This window comes from Salminus brasiliensis, chromosome 1, assembly GCF_030463535.1.
Source record: "Salminus brasiliensis chromosome 1, fSalBra1.hap2, whole genome shotgun sequence".
Taxonomy (NCBI): domain Eukaryota; kingdom Metazoa; phylum Chordata; class Actinopteri; order Characiformes; family Bryconidae; genus Salminus; species Salminus brasiliensis.
The window spans coordinates 50,476,696-50,498,702 of NC_132878.1; the positions used below are offsets into that span (position 1 = coordinate 50,476,696).

Here is a 22,007-nt window from a genome sequence, read left to right on the forward strand (position 1 = left end):
AGTTGCATAATCAGGGTACAACAAAGAATCAACAAAAATCTGTTACAGTTACAGTGAAAAAGTAAGTCATTAGATTACATTTTAATAATATGGGGATTATTAGCTAGATTACACTACAGCATACCAAGGATCACTACTCTTACTGTAAACAGAGCAGTCACACTACTGGTTGAGCGCTAATGCTGTACCACTTAAAGGTAAGAATTTCACCATTAAAAAATATTTTAGTTGGATGTAGAAACATTTCATAATGAATGAACCAACCCTGACAGCAAAGGGACGCATATTGTCCAGATAAACCAATACAATCACCATAAATCTTTTTTACATTAACATTAAAAATTTAAATTAAAATTAAAAATGTTATTTCCTATTTTGGAGATAAGGTTTTGTTCCAGAAGCAATGGCATATATTATTTAGAAGACACGGGATTTGTTTCATGTGCACCTGAGATTATAGGACTGTTTTATGTGACATTTTTCTATGATCTTTATTTGAATGATTGGCCTTAAAAAGACAAGTAATACAAAAGAAACAGAAAGTAATCAGACTGCATTACTTTAATATAGTCGTTAGATTAGGTAACAGGTAGTCAGGAATCAGCCATTTACATATGGAATACATACTGTACCTCCCCATGCTTTATGAACATTTTTAGAACATTAGATCTGGCACAATCATTTGAAGTGTGTAAAAGACATTCTTTACCCTTTTTTATTATGACGCATGCTTATTGGCACTAATGTGTTTGAGCTTGTATGTAGCATTAGCAGTTTGTGTTTAGCCAAGAGCTTTGTCTTAGTGCTAATACTTTTTTTTAATGCAAAAAATGTAAAATAAATACATTGGAATTGTATTCTACAATGTGCAAGATGTTTTTATGTTTATGTTCGTTTCCTGTTTCTTTACAATTAGAAAATCAACAAAATGTGACATTATGAATAAGACAAAAAAGTACACACACCAAGTCAAGTCAAGTCAAGTGGGTTTTATTGTCATTTCAGCTACATACAGAGTACACAGTGAAACGAAACAACATTTCTCCAGGACCATGGTGCAACATAGACACAGTGCATACAGAACACAAATGCAACACAGTACAAGTATTATTCATTCTAATATTATAAGTATTATACATAGGTATAATAGGTATGCATAGCTTACATTGCTCCACACAGACAGACATAGATACATGTAAACACAATTCCAATCAGTACCAACAATCACTGTCACACCACATGAGAAAATGAGGGACATTTGTCTACTGAGCTGGACCTGAATCCTTTTTTGCTATTTTGATCAGATCCTGTGCTAGAACTGTCGCTGATTTTGCTTTATTTAGCATTGCAGTATTGCAGTAGTCTGCTCGAGGGAAACGTAATATCATGCTAAAGAATAATAAATAAATCCTTAATATCTTATTGGCTACAAGGATGTGGTGTTGGGTGTCATGGATGGCAGCAGTGCTGGAAGTGTTTATTCATTTGCAACATTCAGTCTTTTTAAGAAAAAAACTCTTAATGAAAGTCAATGTGGAAAGATTGCACTCCAAGTAATTCCTAAGCATTTCTATTGGTCCATTTATAATGACAATTAGGCACAATGTAAAGAACAACTACCAGATTCACATTAAGTCATTATGTAAGATGAAAAAATTGCAAAGAAGGAAAAAAATGTTGTGTGTTGTAATTGTGTGTTTTTGTATTTGTATTTTTAGAAAACCCATCACTCGTGTTATGTGTTATATACTATCAAGCAATGTGTCACCATCTAGTGGTGCTGAAAGTGTGTACAACTGCAATGCCAGGCATAGTTGCAGGTTAGTTACCAAACAACATAATTTAGCAATATGACTTAAAATATTTGGGAGAAAAGCAATGTCACTTTTTAAATACTTAAAATAGCTCAAATAAAAAAAAAAAGATAAAATTGTACCTAATGTCTTTTTAATAAGGTGAATTAGTTGCTGATTATGTTGCTATTAGGCTCTTTCTAATTGTCTTGAACACTAAAACATGCATTTGAGTGAGAATCAATGAGATGCAATCTTCACCTAGTTAATCCTCCTGTTGTAAAGGGTTCATGTGAACTAGCTTTGTATTTATCAGATGATTAACCCATTATAGCTACTTAAACATCCATAATAGTACATATATTATTACCTAATATTGTAATCCATCCTTAATCAACAAGTTTTGGCCTACAGGACTTAATGACCTGAGCTTAACTCAACTAGTTCTTGAGTACAAAGTGAATAAAAAGTTACTATTTTGACTATAACAAATACTCTGTTGGTCATAATTGAGTGTTATGATTTTATTAGGAAAGGGAGGACATAGGCCCAAAATTACATACGGAAATCATATTACCATATTACAAAATTCAATTCAAAACATTAAGGAATAACTAGAAAAGTGCACTTCCTAATGAAAAGCAGAATGACTGCACTGTATACAAGAACCACTGTATTGGTAAACTATTTTTTTTTAGATCTTTGTGGCCATAAGACCCATCCCAAATGTTGTGCGACCAAATTCCATTATATTACATTAATAACATGGTATAACATTTATAAACAACATCATGGCAAGTAATTAGCTGTAGGTTAGCGTTAGCAAACTGTTGCTACAATTGCTGCTGCTAAGCTAACCTGTCATGATCATCCACCACAACCATTCTCATATTGGACAAAACGAGACTGGCCTATTTCTGAAAGAGCAAAAGTAAGTGAGTTACCCACCCATCCAACAGAAATCCTCATCCTCATCCCTTTTCATTCCTCTCAGCTCTCAGAGGTCTCTCCACCGTCCAAACCCCTCACCAGCGTTTACACATGTCTTCTCCCCTCGACAGATCTAGGAACTTTCTGTTCAGCTTTTGTACGTCAGGTATTTTTTATATTCTCTCTTTGATGATGTAGTTCAACACATAGCCTGTGTCAGATACACTGGCTCACCCACCCCACCCATCATAACCGCAAGATAGACAGAAGATAGTTGAGGCAATTTGGTAGTTTTGACCTTTATTAACCTTTAAAAAGCCTCTTCTCTCCTCAAGTCAAGAGTCAAGAGGCCTTTATTGTCATTCCATAAAGGCTGAGTACAAGTACAGAGTGGAGCGAAATGACTTTCCTCCAGGACCATGGTAAACATGGAATCAGAACAATACAATAAAAATTCCATAAAAAACAATATTAGACATTAGACAGGACAGCGCAACACCGACACCACACTCAGTACTGAAGCGTGTGTGGTGGGGATGAGGTGAAGAGGTATGTAATATGTTATATTTGCATATAGTTGGTGGGTAGATGGTTGGTGGCTGGTATAGTGCGGTGGGTAACAGCACACCCCTGCAACCCATTCCTCCATGACAGACAATGACAGACAGTTCACTGGCTGGACAAGCACACCATGCTACATATAATACACACCAGTGCCAACAGAGTTCATGGGCAAGAGATATCGGCTGAAGTAAACCATTATGAGAGAGTTAAGCCAGCTGTATGTTTTTTTTTTAATTGCCCAAACATTTAATAAGGTGAATTTTTTGCAGAGTAGAAGAGATGTGTGGATAGCTGCTGTTCATTTCTTTGCAGTAGATGGGTAGACGGGTGTACCAACTTTCAAGTTAGGCCAGTCCTTTTAGGCGTTCTCATACAAGGAAAACAATGCACTCAGGAAAGGCAGACACACTCTGCTTTAGAAATGACCTGCATCAGTCTGTGTGAAGATTTATAAGAACAAGGAAGTCACAGCCTTTAATAACAGCTGTGATCTTTAGCATTAAACCACTCTGATCTACTGTGTGCACTGGGAACCCCCCCTGAGAGGCCTTTATAGAGCTCACATGCTTGTTTTGCTTTCAGTTAAGGAAGACTCAGTCAAAGAAGACGACAATGGAGAGCTCTACAACAACAGAAGAATGTCCAGTGTGTAGAGGTACAGTACAGAATCCATCAGAGCCATCCCCATGCTGCAACAAAGTGTAAGTAAATACCTGGACAGTGTTCACTGTTCGTCTGTACAGTCAGATACAGGATATTGCTGCTGTCACACAAAAACCTTGCAAATTTCCAATGAAAGTCGGTGTCAGCTAGTCATTTTGGAGCATTTCTATTGCTTCATTCGCTGTGAACTGTTGATACATTGTAAAAGACAGCTGCCAGATACAAATATTGTATCAAAAAAGATGGAGATACAAGGTGTTTGTGTGACAGCGATGCTAAGTGGAAAGCTCATTTGAGGGTTATACGGATGTACATATGCCTAAGCAAAAAGTGTTAGAAGATTGTGAAGGAAATATTTACACATTTCTATCACTGTTTGAGTGTTAAGGAGTCAAGGCCAACGTTTTATTGGCCACATGCATAGTTATACACAGTACAACAAGCAGTACAATGCATTAATAGCTGTCCACTCACATGAATCAGTAGGATAGAATATAAGGTAGATTATATAGAATAAGATAAGCAAAGAAGATACAGCTTTGTCAAATAAAATAACCTAAATAAACCCCTTAAACAGCCTGTGGCCCACCGATGGGCTGAAAGTCTTATTACAAACTTCTATTACTAAAGAAAAGCCCCACCAGTTAATATAGACATCCCTGTAGTTACTGACTAATACACATTAGTGCGTAATAGGCCTTTCTGCTTTAACGGGTTAAGTAAGTATAAACAAATATATACAGAGAAAGCATTGGATACCTGTAATGAAGCACCTTTTGACATGATCTTACCTTTCAAGAGAGAAAAGATGATGGGATATATTTTATGCACAATTTTAAAATTTAGACTTATATAAAATATACAATTAATATAACATGAATACAGAGACATACATGTTACCAACAATCTCATCCCTAACCCTATACAAAACAGACTACTCTTGCGCACTCCTCTGAAGAAAATCAGTATTTCTGTGCAGTTTGAAAAGAAGGCTGTTAGATAGTCTCTGTAGAAGTCCCTTTGTTAGGTTTGTTGACTGGACACACAATTTTTAAAAAAGTAAACACATCTGTTCCGGGTAGCCGCAAAGTGAAAGCGTTTCTGTGTGGGGAAATTCCATCACAGCTGAGCCTGTCGAAGTTCTAGACCTGTGCGTACTCACTACGAGATTATCTCTTACAGTGCTGCGGTACTACAGAGCCCATACAGATCCAATAATATCATACTGCTGTCAGTCCTATAGAAAACCTCAGCTACAGTTCATCTGAGAAAGCAATTCATTTTGTGCATGAATCTTAATCATTGATAACTCTCTTTCTGTTTCACTTTCTCTATCACTGGCTTTCTCGCTCTCTCTCCATAGGTTTTGCCAGTCTTGTCTAACCCAGTCCACCAGAATAAGGTATCACTGCCCCCACTGCAGGACCCCACTGCCTGGCCGTGGTGCCTCTAGGGTGAGGGGAAAACTTCTGAAACGTCCAAATCTTTAGCTTGTTAGCTTTATGGATCTGTAATGCTGAGTAATGCTCTGTAATTGTAATGGGGTGCTCACTTACAGCGGGGTTTGAACCCAGGCCGCCGTGTTGGCGGGCCGGCGCGCTACTGAGTGAGCTACCACTATCACGTGACCAACGGGCCCAAGTGCAGAGTCTTTCAATCTTAGAGCAGGTAAAATGGAAATGAAAAACAAAGCCTCTCGGGACTCGAACCCAGGCCGCCGCGTCACAAGACTGACGCTCTGCCGCTTCACCAAAGCGGCAGTTATCGAAGCGGCTAACAAAAGAAACTTTAAAAAGGATGGGTTTAATAACAAAGGACGCCAGGGGAGAACTGGCTACCTCTTTAACTCTAGAGGGAAAAACAACTTAAGGGCAAAAAGGATCTCCCAAAAGAAACCAGAAAACTGAGAAGTTACAGGGAAGACAGACACTCCTGCCTTCCTCTGTAACACTAGTGTATGTGTGCTACGCGCACACACACACACACAGACACACACGGGCACACACACCAGGGAAGACAGACACTCCTGCCTTCCTCTGGTACACGAGTGTATGTGTGCTACGCGCACACACACACAGACACACACACCAGGGAAGACAGACACTCCTGCCTTCCTCTGGTACACGAGTGTATGAGTGCTACACGCACACACATACACACACAGACACACACACCGCACAGACACCGGGAGAGAGACTCGGGAGGGAAACACACGAAGGGGAGTGACACACACTCAGCCTTCCACTCGAGAAAATACAGGCACACAGACACACACACCACCAGAATCAAAAGATCCAGCAGTGGGGCAACTGGATCTGTGTGCCTATATAGCCTACTGCCCAGGTGTAGGGAATTGGGCTCGATTACTGGCTGGGGTGACTCGGGGCCTCCCCCTGGTGGCAGGAGGAGGCCTTGCCCTAGAGCCACCCCTTACAGTAATGATCAGAAGCCAAACCCAACTACTGTTTGTTCCTCTTAGCCAGAATGAAAAAGGCCACACCCAGATTAGGCCAAAATAGCAGTATACAAGGTTCTATGACAAACAGAACCATTTCAAACATGTTCTATAGAAAACCATCTATTAAAGGATTTCCAAAAATGCAAAAAATACAAAATATTTTTTGGAGTTGTCATAGAGTTCTGTGTAGAACGATTGCCTTTTCTAAAGAACTCCTGAAGAACCCTTTTTTAAGAGTGTTGTTTGTTCTGAGAATAGTTGTACGTTAGGTGCTAAGAATCTGTTAATCTGTACGTTAAAACAGTTACTTCGGTTACTTCTCTCTTTAGCCTGTCCGAACTGCACTCTTCCGACGCCTTCCAGGGCTGGATAGTCATGGTGCTTTCAGCACTGCACAACCTGTTAGCAGCAACATTCACGCGTAAGTGCTGAGCAATCTGATCAAATCTATGAATCAGCTAAATCAGATCTGGAGAATATAGATGCTCTCTTGAACTGCTCTTGAAAGGCCATACATACCCACGCTTCTGTATGTAGTGACCAAACAATAAATCATACTGATGCTTGTAGCAGTGTTTCAACTTTTTCTCCCGGCATTGTTTTGTGATCTGTCCTTCCACAGTCTCCTCAGCCAGCTTAGAGATGCCCAAGCATTACAGACCTCCAGTTCTTCAGCTGGGAGCCCAGCCAGTCAGGCTTCTCCAGCCCCAGCCGCACAGGCCGCTTTTCCTTTTGCCTCACCAATTCAGAGAAGGCCAACTCCCAGACCACATCTTCGGCACCCAGCCAGAGTGGTCACCGTTGCTCCTTCGTCTCCACTTGCTCCTAACCCTTTTGCTGTTGCAGCCCCCCATGCACCAGTTGTCCCACTCTCAGTTCCATCGTTCAGTCCAGCAAACTCCGCCCCTCTTATTATGCCTGACTCCTCATCTGAGGAGTTTGACGGAATGTGAGTCTATTGCATCTGTAATCACAGTCACTAGTTATGAACTAATGAATAATGAAATAAAAATATCATAGCATGTTAGTGTAGCATTTTTCATTTTCCAACACTACCTGCTGCATTTGTAGCATCCTGACGATTAGAACATATTTCCCAATAACTGATTAATAAAGGAGCCAAAATCAAAAGTGAAGGCCCCAGAAAGGCCTTGCTTCAGCATCTGCAACATAGGCTTTATACTGGGATTTTCAGTCAATAGGTTTTCTATTCTCTTACTAAGTGCCAGGAAATATACCTCATTTTTTTGTTAGTTGTAAAATTGATAACTGACCATGTGATTAGTTTGAAAATACACTTGAACATTTCATCATTTCATGTCACAGTTTTACACCTTTAGTGTTTCTCTGACAGGGCTTGGAGAACTGAAATTGCTCTCATGGAAAACTCATCGGGACAACCTTCAGGGTAAATAGCCTCGCTCTTTCACTCATATTCACAATGTGTGCAAATATGCTATATCTTGTCATATGCAAATGACTTGCTGTTTACCTTCACATCCTCAGAAATGCAATAAAAAACAAAACAGTTACTCAGAATACAAGGAATACATTTCCCAACCTCAACAAAGTGATCCTAAAAATTGCTTATTCCATTAATTTCATATAGGCTGTATGTACACCTAATGAAAATATATATTTGGAAAGCTGTAAGACATGCCAGGTGTGTTTGTACTGATATAAATATACCAATAATACATTTAGCATGTTAGTATTTATTGTGTTGTATTTTCAGACTTTAAATACGACAAATTCAACGTAGTCCAACACTATCTGCTGCATATGTAGCACGGTAGCATCCTGATGCTTAGAACATATTTCCCAATAATTTATAAATAAAGGAGCCAAAAACCAAAAAAAAAAAAAAGAAACGTCAGAAATTGACCTGAACACATCTGATTTCGAGACCACCACGCCCATCGGAAAAGATATATATACACAGGCACTGTTGCATTTTAAGCGACCCAGGCGGAAGGCGCAAAAATAGAATGTCGGTGGGGTATAAGATAGCAATGAGCATTGTGACGTGTAAGATAAGCCCCTTAGAGTTGTTGTAATTAACAAATGAATCTCCTCATCTTGAATCTATGAATATATGTACAAATTAATCTTCTCATTGTATCTATGAATCTATGTACAAATGAATCTCCTCATTGTATAACCTACAATGTTCTTTGACTCATGGTTTTCCAGCCATGTGAAGATTTAACCATTTAACCAGACACAGTACACATTGGTTTTTCAGTTTTTAATGATTCTGTGTAAAACCCTTGCCTTTACTTTGACTTTTTCAGCAGTGTATACACAAAACTAGCATATACATATATATAGTATATAACATATAACATATATAGTAAATCTGGAGTTTTTAGATAAGAAAAAAAAAACATTATCAGAGATTTCTATTGGTTTCTATTCTGAAACAGTTTGGGATGATCAGATCCCAGGTTCAGAAACCAGGTTCAGAGCTCTGAACCGACTGATTCTTCTGTCTTGCTCTCCTAGCCCCATTGTGAGAACATTTAAATGTCCATACTGCCAGGAGGATGGACTGGATGATCTGGATCTGCGAGATCACTGCAATGCCAACCATCTGAATGACACCAGACAAGTGGTCAGTGACAGTGGATGAGCTCAAATTGCACATTTTAACCCCTCTGTTACAGCATTGTGAATCTCATGGTAATGATTTTGCTTATGCTAAGGCAGCAGAAGTGTGACACTCTATATGTGCTCTTTGGCTCCCTCTAGGTGTGTCCCATATGTGTGTCCCTCCCTCATGGTGACCCACTGTACCACAGCAGGAGCTTCATCGGCCATCTCAACCTACGCCACTGCTACTACATTCAGGACATAACAGTATGTTGCATGAAGTCAAATTCAGGCCCCTAAATATAGATAAAATAGACATGTACACTCATATATGTACAATAATGTCCAATGTGTTTCTGTCTGACAGAACGTCCACCAGAGTGATGATGTCAACTTACAGGCTGCAATACTGATGTCACTGTCCAAGACCAATTAGGCTTTACTCTTACTACAACAAAACAGGAGAACATGCCAGGCTTGGGAAATCTTTAAGTGCCTTAATTTCATTTCTTAATTTAATGTACACCTGTGCATTCTGAATACATACACCTTCCTCAGTTACTTACTTACATACCGTCAGAAGCAATGGATTTTTTTTTTCCTTTTTTTGGTATTTTTCTCCTGCCAATCACATTTGGCACAATTAATTTATTATTTCTGAAATCGTTAAACCAAACTGCCAACAACTATGGTTTTTCATATTTGCATTAAGACCAAGGCCAAGATAGCAACATTGCTATGTCCCACATCTGAGCTGACAATGACCAACGGCCCACATACTTCATGGAACAATGACCAATAACAAAAAAATGAAGGCCCCAGAAAGGCCTTGCTTCAGCATTTGCCCATTGGCTTTATACTTGGATTTTCAGTCGACAGATTTTCTAATCTTTTACTAAGTGCCCGGAAATAAACCTCATTTTTTCGTTTGTTTTTTTGTTCATGACCCAGAAGTAGGCTGAATGTGGTGGCCACGGTATTCCTATTGATGAGCTCATGCGGAACAGGCTGAACAGTGCCATTAAACATGATAGCAGCATAAATAAAAGCATTAATATAGTAAAATATAACATTATAATATCATCTAGTGAAAATATCATTCTGTTCATACGTGTTATATAACTGTTCTATAGTTTTCCTACAGTGTTTAATCATTTAGCTGTGTAAGAGCAGCATCTCAGCCAGCTTTGCAACTGTCAATGTCAGAAGCGACCCACCTCTTAACCGCTAGCATAACCTCTAGTTCTAGCGTAACTGTTCCAGTCACTGCTTCTGTGGTTTTCCAGCCATCTCGTCTTTGTCGTCATTCTTTACGGTAGGTAGGTAGGTAAATACCCAAAGTGTACCCAGATTGAGTCCATCAACAGACACCACCATGAAAAAAATTATGTCCTGATTCTTCAGTTTGTGTGGTAAAACTTTTACTAGGTACACTGATATACCGTCTCATGCAGTCCTTCCACTTTTATATAGGTCAGAAAGGACTTTAACTGAAGAGTGGTTGCTTTGTACTACTTCTACCACACATGGAAAATATTGAAAAAAACCACAGGTTTCATATCTTCACCTACAAGGAACTCACAGCGAAGCCAACAAAGGCACCAAAAATGACAAATGAACTGCAGGAGTTTTATCAAATGTATTTAAGCAGTAACCATAAGCAGAAATCAGCAATGGCATGTTGGGTATTTGCAGTGTCTTCGAAATCAGGGGCTTTTGCAACACTTCATTATTTTATGTTTTGCATAATTCATGTTCTGGCTGGATTCTGGTTCACTCAAATGACAAGTCGATTTGCACTAGCTCTAATTGCACTTCTCAGGTTGTGGATAATTTGCTCAACTCTTTGGTTTATTTTCCTGAACTGCATATGTCCAATAAAGGATTCTGAAAGTGTTGAGAGTGAGTGTATCTTTGATCATCACCATACATCTACTAAATGGTACTAACCTAAAGGTAGCATTGCTCCAGTCACTCTGATCAACTCAATCCACCTTTCTTTTATTAATGAATCAACAACAGCAACAATGCCAGTTTTTACAGTGCTTATCAGTGTTCCCTCCTTATCACTGCCACCTTCTCTTTTTTCCGTATACAACCTACACAAAGACATAAGTGCAGTGAGTATGCAGTAGAGACCACAAAATCAACGTACACACTCATACACAGAAGGTGAGAAGCCACAACCATGGCCTTTCATGGTACATCTCTGCTGCTCTGCCTGTTTTGTGCTAAGAATCTGTTATTGGTGAGTCTTTATTTCCATCTATTCGTTAGCAGCAATTCACATTAAAGAGATTTAATGAATATTCAGAGAGAAAAGCTCTACATTTCTTCTGTGTAATTATTACAATTTTTTAATTTATTTAATAAGGGAAACGCTTTTATTTATTTATACTAAAAATGCAACCCAGTGAATTAATTTGATTTGGCAATGGTTATGTTGATGTAATATATTGCATTCAGTCAGTTTTATGCATCTGTTCAGTGTGTTAAACGAGTAAAGCATAGGAATTGCACTGCTGTAGCTTTCACTTTTTTTTTTTTTTTTTTTTTTTTAAACGCTCTGTAAAAAGAGAAAGTGGTTCATGTGGTAACAAAGCAAGTTGAACTAAATTTATTTAACTAAAAATAAATACATTGGGTTAAACCCAGGTCAACTGCTTGTTATCAGATGAGGTATTTTTTTAGGTTCAATGTACATGTCATTATTTTATAGTGCATAATTATGTATTATTCTGTCTAATCTGCACATTATTGAAATATTACCTGAAAAACCTTGCTGGAAATATTTGTACTAACAATGACTGTGGTATTCCAAACAAATCATTTCTTTATGCATTTCTCTTGCTTATCAGTAAAGTTTCTCTGCACTTCATTATTTATTAAATGAATCATGTCAATTATGTTAATTGCCTGTTTTGTGCTAAATACCTGTAATTGGTGAGCCTTGATTTCCATCTCTTCATTATTAGAAATTCACATAAGGGACCTGAATAATGAATATTCTGAGAGAAAATGTCTCCTTTGCTAGTACTAGCTGTACTAAAAATTCAAGCAAGTATTCAAAGCAAATCATATTTTGTTCAATAAAGTTCCTGTGCACTTCATTATTTAATACATTCATTATGCTAATTATGTTATTTATTTGTTATTTGTTTATTTATATTTATATTTATTTATTTAGTTAGTTAGTAAGTTAGTTAGTGAGACATTCTACTACATTTTTACCATGTATGGCATTTTATGCCATTTTATACTATTTATTCCAATCAAACTCATATTAATATATAATGTAATTTCACAAAGCGATGCTAGTAACTCCATGTGCTAGCACAGTACCACCAGTTATCCATAACACAAGTAATTCCTGTGACTTTGTGAGTTTGTTGAACAAGCTTAGACAGGGCAGACTTGCTCATCTGAGAAATGCGCCACATGATCGGCTCCTGCTCAGCATTACTGTCATTTTAAGTTATTAATATGTAAAGTCCTGCCACTAATCAGAACTGTTAAAATATTTACTTTTTACTTGTTAAGCTCCAAATGTCTTAACAAGTTTAATTAAGCATGATTTGATGGTATACTTTCACTTCCCTATTTCTTATTTTCTGTGTTTTTGCACCTCAGCTAATTACACAGGGATAAGCCAATGATATAAAGGCTGTTTAGGTTCCAGAAAATCCTTCTAGCCTCAAGTCAAGCCTGCTACAACATTGTTGTGAAATACTCACCAGTGTCTACGAAGCTTGTAATGAAAACATTCAGCTACTTTAAGTTGCACCCATTGCTGACCCAGATGTGCACATGCACACACAGCTTGTTTATTCCCTGTAGAGAAGAATATGACTCTCTGGAGCAGCTACATATCCAGCCCTGGAACTGAGTGTTCTCTGAAATGATGGCTGGTGCTCCATGCAATATTTTATTTTTGATGAGTTGGGGATGATTTGGACATGAGGTGCGATGGTGATCATGTAACATCCTGAACTGGCTAACACTCTTGTCACTGAATGCAACGAAATCTTTACAGCAATGTTGCAGAAGCTTTCCCTAACAGTTGGTATCAAAAACTAACAATTAAAATAAAATAAATTGAATATCCTTAATTTGGAAGAGAATGAATGAACATGTGTGCGAAAACTTTTGCCTACAGTTGTTATTAGTATACAATTTTTGACTTAATAATTACTACAATTTCTTTTATGCTTATCTCCTCTAGTCAACATCCTCGCTGACGGGTAAGATTATAGTTATGATATTGAACCTTATTTACAAATAATCCTGTGAGGCGTGAAAATGTCTTGAGATTTTTTGGACATTTTTGGACATTTTGTGGTATGTTTAAGGCTTTACAGAGGTGGATGTGGATCATGGCAAAGACTGGGATATATTTGACATAAACCAAGGTGTGTGAGAGATTGTTACACACACAAATACACACAAATGCTATTTTTTATATATGCTTATTTCAACATTTATTCAACCCCATCATCGTTGATTATTTTTCTGTAACAGAAGTAGGACTTGATCTGGTAGATGGAGACATAGAAATGGATCAGGTAGGTGTCTCTACTGTTTTACTGATGATAGACATTACATTACAGTGGGGAGAACAAGTATTTGATACACTGCTGATTTTTCAGGTTTTCCCACTTGCAAAGCATGTAGAAGACTGTAATTTTTATCATAGGTACTCTTCAACTGTGAGTGATGGAATCTAAAACAAAAATCCAGAAAAATACATTGTATGATTTTTAAATAATTAATTTCCATTTTATTGTGGGAAATAAGTATTTGATACACCAGAAAAAGAAACTTCATATTTGGTACAGAAACCTTTGTTTGCAATTACAGAGATGAGACGTTTCCTGTAGTTCTTGACAAGGTTTGCACACACTGCAGCAGGGATTTTGGCCCACTCCTCCATACAGATCTCCTCCAGAGCCTTCAGGTTTCGTGGCTGTCGCTGGTCCACACGGACTTTAAGCTCCCTCCAAAGATTTTCTATTGGATTCAGGTCTGGAGACTGGCTAGGCCACTCCAGGACCTTAAGATGTTTCCTACGGAGCCACTCTTTAGTTGCCCTGGCTGTGTGTTTTGGGTCGTTATCATGCTGGAAGACCCAGCCACGACCCATCTTCAGTGCTCTTACTGAGGGAAGGAGGTTGTTGGCCAAAATCTCACGATACATGGCCCCATCCATCCTTCCCACAATACGGTGCAGTCGTCCTGTCCCCTTTGCAGAAAAGCATCCCCAAAGAATGATGTTTCCACCGCCATGCTTCACGGTTGGGATGGTGTTCTTGGGGTTGTACTCATCATTCTTCTTCCTCCAAACATGACGAGTGGAGTTTAAACCAAAAAGTTCTATTTTTGTCTCATCAGACCACATGACCTTCTCCCATTCCTCCTCTGGATCATTCAGATGGTCATTTGCAAACTTCAGACGGGCTTTGACATGCGTTGGCTTGAGGAAGGGCACCTTGCGTGCACTGCAGGATTTTAATCCTTGACGGCGTAGAGTGTTACTGATTGTTTTCTTTGAGACTGTGGTCCCAGCTCTATTCAGGTCATTGACCAGGTCCTGCCGTGTAATTCTGGGCTCATTCCTCACCTTCCTCAAGATCATTGATGCTCCACGAGGTGAGATCTTGCATGGCGCCCCAGACCGAGGGAGATTATCCGTTATTTTGCATTTCTTCCATTTTCTAATAATTGCACCAACAGTTGTTGCCTTCTCACCAAGCTGCTTGCCTATTGTCCTGTAGCCCATCCCAGCCTTGTGCAGGTCTACAATTTTATCCCTGATGTCCTTACAAAGCTCTCTGGTCTTGGGCATTGTGGAGATGCTGGAGTCTGACTGATTGAGTGTGTGGACAGGTGTCTTTTATACAGGTAACGAGTTCAAACAGGTGCAGTTAATACAGGTAATGAGTGGAGAACAGGAGGGCTTCTTAAAGAAGAAGTAACATGTCTGTGAGAGCCAAAATTCTTACTGGTTGATAGATGATCAAATACTTATTTCCCCCAATAAAATGGAAATTAATTATTTAAAAATCATACAATGTATTTTTCTGGATTTTTGTTTTAGATTCCATCACTCACAGTTGAAGAGTACCTACGATAAAAATTACAGTCTTCTACATGCTTTGCAAGTGGGAAAAATCAGCAGTGTATCAAATACTTGTTCTCCCCACTGTACATGTTACATTAAGTACGAAAAGAAAAACAGTAGTCTAAAGTGTTGCAATTTTGTTTAGTTTTAACCATTGCCAACATTCATCAGTCTCATGTGACCAAACATTTAATTGCACATGAAATTAATGATCAAAAACTCCCTATTTACATAGTTTCATTTGATCTTTTTCTTCAATTAAATTCAAAGGCAAGATCAGAAAACATACCAAATGAACCAAATGTAATTTACAAATTGGACAAAATGGACATAAATGGGTTCATTATTGCTTGCTGATAATACAGTACAAAGTAACTGATGTCTGAGGTAACTGAGGTCAATGTATCAGTTGTTGTTCTTCTGTTTGCCATGCTCTTGAAAATATAGTCCATACGCTAAAAACAGTCTTCATTGCCCATTAATTCACTTCAGTAAATGACTGCTAATGATCTGCAGTGTAATGATGTTCATGGTTAGCAGGAGGAAGGCAGAAACTCTATTCTGGGTGATCAGTATCGCTGGCCAACCACTGTTCCATACTACCTTGAGAACAACTTGGGTGAGAAGTTATGATTTCATTTTGATGCAGTAGAGGCCCTAACCCACTATTAGTGAACACCTTGTGTATTCCTTGTGTATAGATTTTAAAAGGCAAAAACTGACCACACAGACCAGCACTTTTTTACTCAAAGCAGAAGTGCAGGCACCAGTGTCATTCAAGTAACCTCACAACATGTTTGCTCTGTGCCTGTTTGGACTTTTTCATGCAGAAATCAATGCTAAAGGAGTGATCCTAAAGGCGTTTGAGCAGTACAGACTCAAGACCTGTATCGACTTCAAACCCTGGAGTGGCGAGCCAAACTATATTTCAGTGTACAATGGTTCTGGGTAAGGAACATGACGCAATATTGAGGCTACAAGAAGGTTGCTGCTCCTGCAATATTCATTTGCTCCTTCTGATTGATAATACATGAAATACAATATTGGGATAGCCTAGCTAAAGGGTACAGTGTCACCAGAGGGAGCTTGTCTTATCTTAGTCTGAGAGACCAAAGACAATGGGCCACTGTCTAGCATCCTGATGATCTAAAATGTGCTTTTTAGTGATGCACATACACTGCCAACTCTGCAGTTCACTGGGCAGCACTCAGACAGGTAGCACCTGCTTTGCCAGCTTGCATTAAATTCTAGATTATCAAGGGGAAAACTATGCTGGTAAGCCATCAGATCATTCTGATCATGCTTGTTGACAAGCCTGATCATGTTGATCATGCTGGTAATGTTGGTGGACTAGCCTGGTCAGGTTGGTCATGCTGGTCAACCAGTTTGATCATGTGGTAATGTTGGTGGACTAGCCTGGTCAGGTTGGTCATGCTGGTCGACCAGTTTGATCATGCTGGTAATGTTGGTGGACTAGCCTGGTCATGTTGGTCATGCTGGACAACCAGCGTGATCATGCCGGTAATGTTGGTGGACTAGCCTGGTCAGGTTGGTCATACTGGTCAACCAGTCTGATCATGCTGGTAATGTTGGTGGACTAGCCTGGTCAGGTTGATCATGCTGGTAAGGTTGGTGGACTAGCCTGGTCAGGTTGGTCATGCTGGCCGACCAGTTTGATCATGCTGGTAATGTTGGTTGTCTAGCCAGGTCAGGTTGGTCATGCTGGTCATGCTGGTCGACCAGTTTGATCATTCTGGTAATGTTGGTTGTCTAGCCTGGTCATGTTGGTCATGCTAACCCATCAAACATATCATTTCCTAGTCAGCCAGCATAACCAGTTAAATATATACCAGAATTAGAGAGCTGCAGCAACCCTATCCCCTAAACGTAACTATCCAAAACCTCCTGCCCCTCCCGGCTGAAGATTTTGATTGGCTCCTCCCCTGCATATTCCTCAGCGACCTAAACACAGGCCAAAAGGTGGTGGGAATCAATCCCTCCAGGACTTTGCGAAAAGCATTGCGAAAAGCCTTCTCACCCCCACTGTCCTGATGGCTATGCATACCTGGGGTGTATACGGGGGGGTATACTTGACACTCTAGCTCAAGAAGCAAACTTCAGATACCAAACATGTCTTGGCTGATTGACTGCATTTTAGGGTGAGGGGAAAATAAATAATACCAGTAAATTACCTGCTTATAGTAAATAAACAGACACACAGTGTCATTGATGTGAGGCACCAAAAACTATTGCACTTCTAAAAGTGCCCCCTTGTAGTCAGCTTTGAGTGATCGAGTCACAAGCCAGACCCATGAGGTTCTTTGCATCTAGTAAACAGATATTACAGTAAGACAATAACTGAACTGACCTATAAGTGACACTTTCTTATACAATGTAAAGGCCATTTCTGCATTGTCAGGTGTTCCTCCTCTGTGGGGAATCAACGGGTCGGGAAGCAGAGGTTATCAATTGGCCGAAACTGTGATCGTCTAGCAACTGTGGAGCATGAGTTCCTGCATGCCCTGGGGTTCTGGCACGAGCAGTCCCGAGCTGACCGAGACGACTATGTCCACATCATATGGGACCAGATTGAAAACGGTAACTACACCATCAGTTAGTTTCAGGGAGTCAGTGTTTTTGGATGTGCTTAAACTTGGTCATGCTGTGCAATCCTGTCTTATTTCAATGGGTTCTCACTTAATTTACTACTGTACAGTATCCATGATGGGGAAAACCAGGTTGCGTGAATTACATTATTTTAAAGCAAACCACATTCTTGTTTCACTGTACTTTCCATATAGCATAATCCTAATAGATGTGATGGTATGAAAAATATGCCCTATGTTTCACTCCTAGGTAGAGAGCACAACTTTAACATCTATGATGAAACAGTGTCCAGTGCTCTCAGCGTGCCCTACGACTATGGTTCCGTTATGCACTACAGTAAGACTGCCTTCAACAAGGGCTCAGAGTCGACCATCGTCACTAAGATACCGGAGTTCATTGATGTGATTGGCCAACGCATGGAGTTCAGTTCCAGTGATGTGTTCAAGCTAAACAGGCTCTACAACTGCAGTGGGTTTATTTCCTGCCATCATATCACACTGTTTATGATAGTGTCTCATTATAAAACATCCTTTATCTGTTACCTTTGGAACAGCCACTATTGATAATCAGGTGGAAAATTAAAGTCCAGTTGTAGCTCTTCATCTCAAACGTATGCTCTTCCAGCCACATTCTCCACCTTCTTGGACTCCTGCAGCTTTGAGGAGCCCAATATCTGTGGTATGATCCAGGGAGAGGATGTGAAGGGCAAATGGGAGCGAGTGAGGAGTGTGGCGGGAGGTCCAGTCACTGACTACACCAACCTGGGCCAGTGTAACGGTATGAACATCAATCTAAATGACAAGCAATCAAAACACATAGGTGGATATGTGTGGAACCTACACACATGAGGCAAAATGAGACAAGTAGAAAGAATTAATAAGTTCTGATAGCTTAGGGCCCTTTGCTGATAATATCTGCACCGATAAGAGTCTTCAATCTGCGTTATCTTAGCACTTTGAACTTTATGATGCCTAGATATTTTATTGAAGCTTAACACCAGAAAGACCAAAAAGACCAACAGCTCTCCTGTAGGCATTTTAAACCAGCATGGTGTCATTGTACATTAACCCATTGAAATATGTATGCTTAAATGTCTCTTTGCCTTTATTATTACATTTTAAACTGCAGGTGCAGGTTTCTTCATGCATTTTAGCACAGCCCCAGGCAGCCACGGAGACAAGGCCCACTTGGAAAGTCGTCTCTTTTACCCTAAGCGTGGATTCCAGTGCCTGCAGTTCTACCTGTACAACAGTGGGGGTGCGAATGACCAACTGAACGTGTGGGTGCGCGAGTATGACAAAGCAAACACCAAAGGAGAGCTAAGGCTAATTCAAAAAATCAGTGGTAATTTAACCAGTGTTCCTTCAAGAAATAATTCCCAATAATTCCCACAAGCTTTCAGAAACATGCTGTGTGAATCATGCATAACATGTAGCTTTCTGGCACAGGTGGCCTTAGAAACTCCTGGGAGCTTTACCATGTGACGCTGAATGCGTCTCAGAAGTTCCGAGTGGTGTTTGAAGGAGTGAAGGGCACAGAGGCATTGAGTGGAGGTCTATCTCTGGATGACATCAATCTTTCAGAGACCCAGTGCCCTCACCACATCTGGCGCATCCGGAGCTTCAGCAGTGTCCTTGAGACTACACCTGTTGGTTCCGTGATGAGGAGTCCTATCTTTTTGTCCCGTGATGGCTACTCGTTTCAGATTTCCCTGTATGTTAACGGTAAGAAAAGCAATCCTGACAGCATGGCCATCTACTTCCACCTGACGTCAGGACCGCATGACAGCCAGCTGACATGGCCGTGTCCATGGCGACAGGCTACCATGGCTCTGATGGACCAGAACCCCAATATTCAACATCGCATGGACAACCAAAGGATGATCACTACTGACCCCAGCAAGACATCTAATGACGGTAAGCACAAGCAATGATGGCGAGGGACTAATGGTGCATGCAAGTGGTGTCATCAAGCAAGTGCTAGAAATAGCAAAATTTGGATTCTAGATCATGCATGAGCTACAGAGTATAATGTGACATCTTGCCCCCCAATGCAAAAAAAGAGAACATGGAAATGTATGTTTAAAAAAGTATGCCTATAAAAATGCCTATAATAAATTACCTTTATTCTTCTTTAGCCATTCTTTGGTAGAACCACTTAGTGCTTAGGGTCATTGTCTTGCTGCATGACCCATGTTCTCTTGAGATTCAGCTGACATTTTTCTTTAGAATTTGCTGGTGTAATTAAGAATTTATTGTTCCATCCATAATGACAAGCTGTCCTGGTCCAGATGCAGCAAAACAGGCCCAAACCATGATACCATCATGTTTTACAGATGGGATAAGGAATGGTCTCATCCATCCACAGATAAAAGCGGATATCCGACCTTTTCAGGCTTTCAATCTCTTTGTGTTGTATGTCTTTTAACAAGCAATCATATGGTGTGATTTCATGTTTAGTAGCCATCTGCTTACATTAGGATGCCTATTATAAGACAAAGAGCATGTAATGCAAAACAGAAATGTTGACGAAAGGCCTTGGGTTTGAGCTAGAGATGAACTGCTCACTTCAGGTCCTTCCACAATATTCGTATTGGATTAAGGTCAGGACATTGACTTTTGACGTTCTTTGGTAGAACCACTGTACTTAGGGTTGTTGTCTTGTTGCATGACCCAAGTTCTCTTGAAATTCAGCTCACTGACAGATGCCCTGACATTTTGTTTTTTAGATTTTGCTGGTATAATTGAATTGAATTGATAATTGTTCCATTAATGATTTTTTCTGTTTCTAAAGGGGATAATGTGGAATATTTCTGGGACAACCCAAAGAAGGTTGGCAGTCCAGAAATAAACCCGGATGGTACCTTATACTACAGAGGGCCCGGTTATGGCACCAGCTCTTTCATTACACACAAGCGCCTGAAGAGTCGTGACTTCATCAAAGGAGATGACGTCATCTTCCTCCTCAGTCTAGAAGGTAACCTTGGGGCTGATGCTTAAGAGGATGGTTTGGCCAAAAGTTAATGCGCACAACCTTCCCTGTGTGTTTAATAGGGGTGGAAATCTCTAGACAACTCATGATTTGATGCCATTATAAAATTATTATTGATCTACTGCTTTTTTTTTTCCTCACTGTGTGAGTCTACTTGGCTGGGTATTTGTAATGATGCATAAGGAATGCAATATGAAGACATGGCATTGCCACAAGCTAGCTGGAAGGTTTTGAGAGGAGCCACAGGTGTGGTGATGTAAGATTCTGTGGCAATGGATGTCCATGATCACGTTACAGCGGTCCGACATGGTTTCTTTAATGCTTCCATAACTTCGGTTTTGGTCTCACTGTAGAGTATGGAGATTGCTGTGTCAGCGAAATATCTTTGAGATGGGGCGCTGCTGTATCTCAGCTCCAAAGTGCACAACACCGTGCTAAAGCCCTGGTTCTCGCTGATTAAACACGGAAGCAAATCTTTGCCAATAAAAGTTGCCCTAGAGTTTGTAATTTGCTTCGTCCTGTCCATATTGGGCGGAAGGCTTGACAGTGCCTGCTCGATTCTTTGATTGGCAGTAATGTAAAAAAACTGGTTGTAGTTGCTGCCAACCTGAGCCAAAGTGCTTCAAGTAATGTTTTTTTTTTTTTTTTTTTTTGGTGTGTGCAGCTTGTATGGTGGTAATTGTTGGATATTAACATGCATTATTTATTAGCTAGTACTTTGGAGCTTTGGGTACTACAAGTTTGCTACAACAGCATTTCAACTGTTACATCTATTTACACTTTTCTTCTCTAGATGTATCTGGTCTTCTGGAGATTCAGCCTGTCCCAAACCCTGTTGCCTGTGTAGGTGAGGATTGTCCAGAGAGACGCCCATCACCTGATAAAACACCAGCTTCCTCGTCCACCTCCGCTGCTGCTGCCTCCACAGCAACAGTGGTAGGTTGTGCTTTTGCTGGGGCTATCACATTGTTACTTATGGTTGCAAGTGTGCTGTACAAGCTGAAGAGACTCCAACAGAGAGGAGAGCCAGACAGAATGGACCTTGTAAATGCAGAGATTGTCAACGGATGTAAGTATCTTGTATTTAATAACTACAGTAAAGAATATCCAAGTTATTGTTAATTAAATCTGTAGAGCAGTTCTAAATCTGCATAACACGACAACTTGATTATGTTTGATGTTAACCTTTTTCCTTTTCTTTCACAGAAATGGCCAGACACCTCGCTTCACCATGAAATGATGTCAATCTATGTCCTTCCACCAAACAGTTTTGTTTATGAATTTAAAGGCA

General features: G+C 39.8%; 2 protein-coding genes across 2 annotated transcripts; both read left to right on the forward strand.

Annotated features, from left to right (window-relative positions):
- Window positions 1-3,857: 3,857 nt before the first annotated feature.
- On the forward strand, window positions 3,858-10,896 carry rnf125 (ring finger protein 125, E3 ubiquitin protein ligase). Its single transcript, XM_072681523.1, has 8 exons — window positions 3,858-3,988; window positions 5,314-5,404; window positions 6,738-6,829; window positions 7,031-7,357; window positions 7,763-7,816; window positions 8,914-9,022; window positions 9,160-9,267; window positions 9,368-10,896. The coding sequence occupies exons 1-8, from the start codon at window positions 3,900-3,902 to the stop codon at window positions 9,434-9,436; spliced, it is 939 nt and encodes a 312-aa protein (XP_072537624.1). The 5' UTR covers window positions 3,858-3,899; the 3' UTR covers window positions 9,437-10,896.
- A 292-nt stretch (window positions 10,897-11,188) lies between these two features.
- Window positions 11,189-21,956, forward strand: mep1ba (meprin A subunit beta a). Its single transcript, XM_072672781.1, has 14 exons — window positions 11,189-11,248; window positions 13,223-13,241; window positions 13,350-13,409; window positions 13,519-13,562; window positions 15,659-15,737; window positions 15,949-16,066; window positions 17,538-17,716; window positions 17,975-18,193; window positions 18,350-18,502; window positions 18,854-19,069; window positions 19,174-19,641; window positions 20,519-20,701; window positions 21,510-21,789; window positions 21,923-21,956. The coding sequence occupies exons 1-14, from the start codon at window positions 11,189-11,191 to the stop codon at window positions 21,954-21,956; spliced, it is 2,112 nt and encodes a 703-aa protein (XP_072528882.1).
- Window positions 21,957-22,007: the final 51 nt, after the last annotated feature.

Excerpts from the sequence above, each read along its gene's own strand:
- mep1ba (XM_072672781.1), top strand. The coding sequence starts at position 11,189 with ATGGCCTTTCATGGTACATCTCTGCTGCTCTGCCTGTTTTGTGCTAAG. Across the intron at positions 13,410-13,518 it reads TATATTTGACATAAACCAAG|AAGTAGGACTTGATCTGGTA; the intron begins GTGTGTGAGAGA and ends TTTCTGTAACAG. Across the intron at positions 16,067-17,537 it reads TCAGTGTACAATGGTTCTGG|GTGTTCCTCCTCTGTGGGGA; the intron begins GTAAGGAACATG and ends CTGCATTGTCAG.
- rnf125 (XM_072681523.1), top strand. The coding sequence starts at position 3,900 with ATGGAGAGCTCTACAACAACAGAAGAATGTCCAGTGTGTAGAGGTACA. Across the intron at positions 6,830-7,030 it reads GTTAGCAGCAACATTCACGC|TCTCCTCAGCCAGCTTAGAG; the intron begins GTAAGTGCTGAG and ends GTCCTTCCACAG. Across the intron at positions 7,817-8,913 it reads TCATCGGGACAACCTTCAGG|CCCCATTGTGAGAACATTTA; the intron begins GTAAATAGCCTC and ends TTGCTCTCCTAG.